Genomic DNA, 7,500 nt, shown 5'->3' with positions numbered 1-7,500 from the left:
GTCGCCTTACTGGCACCTGTGCCGGTGGCATGTGTAAAAAGATTCGAGCAAGGTCATTGCCAGTACCGCCTGAGTGGCACGTGAAAAGCATCCACAACACTCTCAGAGTGGTTGGCGTTAGGAAGGGCATCCAGCTGTAGAAACTCTGCCAGATCAAGATTGGAGCCTGGTGCGGCCGTCTGGTTCACCAGCCCTCTGTCAAAATCGTCCAGCCCATGCTAGCATGGAAAGCGGACGTTAAAAGATGATGATGATGATGATGATAAAAAATGAATGAGTTAGAACTGATCTAATAGAACTGGCAGTCTGGTTATGACAATGAGGGTTCCAATTGATCAGATCAATGGAAGAGCCTGTTCTTGAAATAAACATGCAAGTGGTTGAGCACTCCACAGACACGCTTATCCTTAACATAGTTCTCAGAACAGTTCAGTGTGACACAGAATGTGACAAGGCTAGCTGTTTAACTCTTTCACTACCATATTTCTGTTGAGATGCTCTGTGTTTCTTTCAATTAATTTTAAATATAACAAAGAATTTAGTAAAATAACTTTGTTTTCATTAAGCTAGTGTTAAGAACATAAACTGTGACTAAGGTTTGGTGGAAGAATTTAGTTCAATACTTATGAAAACAAGACATTTGTACAACAGAGCCAGAGGCAGTTTAAGCCGGATTGGTATTGAAAGGGTTAAAATACATGTACTACACATTTTCACCATCTGAGTGGACTGGAGCAACATGAAATAGTGTCTTGCTCAAGGACACAACACTCCGTTGGGAACCAAACTCACAACCTTACAATTGTGAGTCAAATACCTTAACCACTAAGCCATGTGCCTTCAGTATAAACTGATCTAAACATCTAGTGAGTGGTTGCCATGTCTTGTCCAGTCTTTTTATTTGGTTTTTATTTTTTTGTCAAATAAGCATCACCATCATACAAGCAGGAGGATAGTCATGTGAGGGGACAGTCATCATCTTTGTATTAATGGTCATAATTAGAGGTCGCTAGGTGTATTCAATTTGTGTTTTATCATCTTGTAGTGGAATAATATGTTTTTAATGTTGCCATCTCTGTATCCATCTCTCTTTCTGTTATTAAATATCGTCTCTTGTATTTTCAGGTGTGAGTGGTGGGACATTAAAAGTTGAGTACCATGTCTGATGATCCAGAGAAACCACCTGCTCCACCTCTCCGTCTTGCCAGTAACAGGTAATCCAACAGATTCATTTCAACACGTCTACATTTACCTGCCCACCTAATTTAACCTGCACTAACAAATATACAACATTCTACTTTTAGAGTCGACAGAAATTAGGGCATTAAATAGAAGCCTAGCAGTATTTATTCCCAAACCCCTGAGTGTGAGTTCAAATCCTGCTGAAGTCTATTTTGCTTTTTCAGTTTTTTATAAAATAAAAATAATAATGAAATTATTGTATACAGTGCTCAGGTGCACCACAACTACTCAGGTGCACCACAACTACTCAGGTGCACCACAACTACTCAGGTGCACCACAACTGCTCAGGTGCACCACAACTAGGGAAGAGTTCAGGGGAAGGGTTGCTAAAATAAAGTACCAGTCGAGGGTGGTGTCTTGGAGGAATTGTTACAGCATGGCCACAGTCGAATGACTGAAACAAGTAAAAGAGTATAGAAAAAATCTGCCTCAATAAACTCTGTCTTACCCATGCAAGCATAGGAAAAGCGAGGTTAAAATGGTGATGATGATATTGCGTCTGAAGAAATTACGTCTGTATTCTTATTATTTGTTACTGGTTTTAGCCAAAAGAGTGAAGCGATACTAGAATATTGCTTTCTGTAATATAGTTACTTTGGAAGGACGAAAAGTTAAATCGTCCTGAGTGGGATTTGAACTCCGATTGGGAAGAGTTGAAGTCGAATACCACAAGGTATTTGCTCAACGTTTTACTGGTCCTGCTGTGTAAGTGATATGTTTTAGTGCCAGTCAGACACTAGTAATGTATGTAGCTTCAAGACTTGGCACAGATTCACAAAGACAATAATTTCCTGCTAGAATACTCGAGGCATGGTAACCAGAAATAAATACTCAGATAGTGGAAGATGTGATGGAGAGAAAATGAGATAATTTTTTTAGAAATATAAACTGTATTTTCCTAAGTTCAGTCTAAGTTTACAAGTTTTTTTGGAGTATTTATAAAATAGCAAAACATGAAATGGAATTCCTTTGACATTTTTCCGCTGACAAGTTTGGTGATGAATTAGTTCTCTTGGAATGTTTTGTTAATAATGGTGAATACCTGACATTCTTTGCTGGATTTCACAAGAGGAAGATTTAATTTTCATTTTTTAACAAAAAAAAAAAACTTCATAAGTTTTTGTTGTTTTTTCTTTGTTGACTTTTTTTTATGGTCAAAGATATTTTTACTTTTACAGTTACTCTGTATGATAAAATTTGCACACAGCATGTCCCTTAGTGACTGACAATATGTGCATTTCTGATCATGAGCTGGAGTAGTGAGAGAGCATCATAGCCATCTATTAACAGGGATTCTTTGAGGCTTGCATAAATATAACAAAAGCAAAGTTAGAAGGAAATATTAACCATTTACATACTTTCTAAGGGTAAGCAAATGGGAAATAACAGTGGTTACCCAAGGACAAAAGTCGTCTTTCACACTGTTATTGGTAAATGTTTTGTGTTTATATTTGAGAATTCATCTGCCATCTTAATGTGTGGCCTTTCATTCATAAATTTCCTGTTATTCAAAAAATCGTTTTTCATTGAGAAACAAAACATTTATTTTGGTAGTCTTACAATTCAGCATTTTTGGAATAGTGATAAATCTTTTCTTTGACTGCGGCCATGCTAGGGCACCACCTTGAATTGTTTTAGTCAAACAACTCAAACCCAGGACTTTTTTTTTAAAGCCTAGTACTTACTCTGTTGGTCACTTTTGCTGAACTGCTAAGTTACAGGGATGTAAACACACCATCACCAATTGTCAAGCGATGATGTGCGAAAAATACAAATACAAACACAAAGACAGACAGATATGTGTGTGTGTGTGTGTGTGTATATACACACACGGTGAAAAAAATTTTATCCTATATTAGTAGTAGATTTATTACCATTCACTAAGGGACTGATAAGCTGTGGCTCAGAATAGTTCACACGTGTGCTGAGGTTGGCCAAAGGATTTTACATTTTACTTTTAGATATAAACAAACTGAATAAAAACAAACATGGAAGGCTGTTAGACCAGAGCAATTTCTTAATTTATTTTTCTATTATCTTGTTCAATCCCTCCTTCTATTTATATTTTAGCAAAAATACAATTCATTAAAAACTTAGCAAAAAAAAGGGGAAAAAAAAGATTACTTAAAGGGGTCAATCTCAAACTTAAGTTACATTTTTTACCCTATTCATAAGTTAAAGTAATTTCATCTTTTTGGAATCTATGATACATAACTGAAGGTAAATACTATGTCTCATACAGATTTACTAATGGTTCCTTAGATTCCACTCCCTCCAATTTTTCCAATTATATTTCATTATGACTGTGCCCCTGGGTGAGACATAATAGTAAATGAAAATTGGTAATTACCACTTCAGTCTGCTCAACAACATTCGTTAAAAGAAAACTAAAAACGAAAATGAGATGGAACTTTCTGCTTTGTACTTCATAAGTGAGCCTCGGGGAAAGCATCCAGCTATAAAAACGTATTTTTCTCCAACAATTTATGTAGATATATCCCAATTTCTAGGATCATCTCACAACTATTAGCAGGAAAAAAAATTGCTGTAATGTCTTCGAAGGAGTTCTAAAGCCAAGTATTGCCCACAGGCTGGTGATGTTTAGTTTTCTGTTTGGAGTGGAAAAGCAGCAAGTTTAGGTGGAGTTCATACGTTTTATGTTAATATTTCTGTTATTATTATTATTATGGAGTTTTTCACTCTCTACTGAATTGACTTTCAGTCTTCTTGAAGAATAAATGATTTTTGTCTTTCTTTGAGAATTTCAACATAGTTTCAGTTCTAGATCGGCTCTTCCCAACCTTTTAAGGCTGGGGACACATTTGCTTCACTAAAAATGAGCTGACACACATATACACACGCTATAAATGTGTGCGTGTATGTATATGCATATATATATATATGTATGTATGTATGCATTTGTATATATATATGTGTGTGTGTGTGTGTGTATATATATATATATATTTATGAAATTTATTGAAAATCAAAGCAACAAGCAATAAAGTGTTTTATGTTTTGAGCCTATGCTCTTCAACAGAAAGGAATAAGAGAAAATAAACAGAGAGAGGGAAGTGACAAAAAAAATTGTTGATTTAGCAGTCCAGTGTGTGTGTGTGTGTAGCTGCAATTATACAGACAGACAAATTAGGTACATTAATTATATTAAATGTAATTAATGTACCTAATTTGTTTATCTGCTTTTGTTTTCCACTCAACTTGATCTCTCTTACAGCCATTCTTTACTTTGCAGAATTGACTCCTTGTAAAGACATTGGAATCTACCTTGTAGCTTCAAGATTTCAATGGTGTGTTTGTATATTTTTAGAATGACATTGTAGGGTAGGTATGAGAGGCTGGAGTTGGTCAGTCTTGGCATAAAACAGGTAGAATATTTGGGCTGGATATATCCCGATTGAAGGGTCAATCATCACCATTTAAGATCTGTTTTTCATCCTGACATGGGTTGGACAGTTCAACAGGAGCTGGTGAGCCAGAAGACTGTGCCAAGCTATGATGTCTACTTTTAAATGTTTGTTTTTTTGCAGCTGGAACCCGTCCCCACTGCCAGTCACTTTACAGAGTGTACTGGGTGCTTCTTATGTGGCCTTTGAATCTGAAATACCAGAGATAAAATATTCTGACTTTGGACAATTTCATTACACACTTCAGTGATTTTGTGACATGCAGATTGGTATCATCGTGGTTCAATAAATGTAAATAAAATATTGATAAAATAAAACAGGAATGACTAGGCTTACAACTTAATCATGTAAAATATTGTACAGCTACTGAGTGATCCTCTCTTCAGTATTCTTTGGCTAATATGGTGACATCTTTGCTGAAAGGCCCAATCATCATCATCGTCGTTTAACGTCTGCTTTCCATGCTAGCATGGGTTGGACCAATGACTGAGGGCTGGCAAACCAGATGGCTGCACCAGGCTTCAATCTTGATCTAGCCACCAGCGCAGGTACCAGTAAGGCGATGCTGGTAACAATCACGCTTGAATGGTGTCTTTTACGTGCCACCGGCACGAAGGCCAGATAGCCGCTCTGGCAATGATCACGCTCGGATGGTGCTCTTTGAGGCGATGCTGGTAACGATCATGCTTGAATGGGTGAGATATGTTCAGAGTTATCATATGGGTCAGGATAATTAAAATGATATTGATTTCAAATTTGAACACAAAGCCAGCAATTTTGGGAGAGAGGTAAATCAATTACATTAACATCAGCTGAATCTTGAAAAGACGAAAGGCGAAGTCGACCTCCGCAGAATTTGAACTTCGAATGTAAACTCAAGTAAAATATCGCCAAGCATTTTGTCTGGTATGTTAATGATTCTGTCACCTTAGTAATTAAAATGTTATTAATCATTGATTAATATTCTCTTTTCCATGCTGCACAATTATTTCTAATTAATGTTTTAATGATCACTGAATTAAATATGGTAAAAACAACTTCACTGTTGTCTTTCAGAAGTATGGAGTATTATCTCTGAGTAATTTCTACTATAAAATATGCTAACCTTCATGTCCATCATCATCATTGTTGACCCGTAGTCGAGACAATGGAATTTACTATGTTACACCAGACTTCACGGTCCATCATAGCATTACGGAGGTCCTGTTGCTGGATGCCTGTATCCCTGGAGATTACATCAGGGTAGGAGAGTGTGCACCCTCTGGTATCGCAAGCAGATGGCTTCCAGAGGAGAAGAGTAGAAATTACCTCGTTTTCAGCTCTACAACAATGTCCAGCAAACTGGACTCTTCTACCTTTCACAAGAGATGACGCAGGTGGTAGTTTCCCATATATTTGTACTTTGGTTGGATGACGCTTCCACGAGAGATTTTGAGCTCTTCATGTCCACTCATATACGTTATTGTATCCTGGTGTTAGGGTTTGAAGTTGTCTTCTATATATTTCTTTCTATTATAGGCACAAGGCCTAAAAATTTGGTGGTTGGGGATAGTCAATGACATCAACCCCAGTGCAAAACTTGTACTTATTTTTATCGACCCTGAAGGGATGAAAGCAAAATTAACCTTGGCAGAATTTGAACTCAGAACGTAAAGATGGACAAAATGCCGCTAAGCATTTTGCTTGGCATGCTTAGCAATTCTGCCATCTTCAGTTGTCTTCTATATTAGCAACTAAAATCTTAGTATTCGTTGAACACTTTACAAATTTGAATTTTTATTGTTGTTGTTTAGCTCCAAGTTGGCCCAGGTTCAGTGGACCTTTGATCAAGGGCATTCCAACTATGACAATTCCATCTTTTTTTTTTTTCAATTAGTTATTGTGTACCCTGGTTTTATTCCTTTTTTGTGTTTTTGTTTTTGAAAAGTATGAGGGAGATTTAGCTGCTTTGCCTAAACAAGTTGAGCGATCATATATAAGCACCTTTACCTAGTTTCTTTTATTTTGTATATGCATACATGTGTGCACATCCATATATATATATATGGATTAATATGTATGTTTATATCTACATACATAAAGATGGTGAGACTGCAAGCTAGCAGAATCGTTAGCACGCCGGGCAAAGTGATTAGCGGCATTTCGTCTGCCTTTACATTCTGAGTTCAAATGCTGCCGGGGTTGACTTTGCCTTTCATCCTTTTGGGGTCAATAAAATAAGTACCAGTTGAACACTGAGGTTGATGTAATTGACTTATCCCCTTCCCCCCGAAATTACTGGCCTGGTTCCAAAATTTGAAACCTGTATATGCACACATATAAACACACTTGCACTTATGAAAAATATCAGGTATTGTTTAAGTAAGGTGGCGAGCTGGCAGAACCGTTAGCATGCCAGGCGAAATGCTTAGCGGTATTTCGTCTGCCGCTACGTTCTGAGTTCAAATTCCACCGAGGTCGACTTTGCCTTTCATCCTTTCGGGGGTCGATTAAATAAGTACCAGTTACTCACTGGGGTCGATATAATCGACTTAATCCATTTGTCTGTCCTTGTTTGTCCTCTCTGTGTTTAGCCCCTTGTGGGTAGTAAAGAAATAGGTATTTTGTCTGCCGTTACGTTCTGAGTTCAAATTCCACCGAGGTCGACTTTGCCTTTCGTCCTTTCGGGGGGGGGGGGTCGATTAAATAAGTACCAGTTACGCACTGGGGTCGATATAATCGACTTAATCCATTTGTCTGTCCTTGTTTGTCCTCTCTGTGTTTAGCCCCTTGTGGGTAGTAAAGAAATAGGTATTTTGTCTGCCGTTACGTTCTGAGTTCAAATTCCACCGA

General features: G+C 37.4%; 1 protein-coding gene and 1 long non-coding RNA gene across 3 annotated transcripts in view; one reads left to right on the top strand and one right to left on the bottom strand.

Moving 5' to 3' along the window:
- The window catches only part of LOC115222097 (serine/threonine-protein kinase PAK 1), a 217,639-nt gene that overhangs the window by 87,711 nt on the left and 122,428 nt on the right, over window positions 1-7,500 (top strand). For both annotated transcript variants that reach the window (XM_036511203.1, XM_036511204.1), the window contains exon 2: window positions 1,126-1,214. In XM_036511203.1, coding sequence (XP_036367096.1) covers window positions 1,159-1,214 — 56 coding nt within the window. In that variant the 5' untranslated portion in view covers window positions 1,126-1,158. The remainder of the gene's footprint in view (window positions 1-1,125; window positions 1,215-7,500) is intronic.
- The window catches only part of LOC118767129, a 138,495-nt gene that overhangs the window by 70,629 nt on the left and 60,366 nt on the right, over window positions 1-7,500 (bottom strand). The window lies entirely within an intron of this gene.

The sequence above is a fragment of the Octopus sinensis genome, linkage group LG19, assembly GCF_006345805.1.
Source record: "Octopus sinensis linkage group LG19, ASM634580v1, whole genome shotgun sequence".
Taxonomy (NCBI): Eukaryota; Metazoa; Mollusca; class Cephalopoda; order Octopoda; family Octopodidae; genus Octopus; species Octopus sinensis.
Note: the sequence above shows the minus strand (reverse complement) of the source record. Positions and strands in the feature narration are given on the sequence as shown.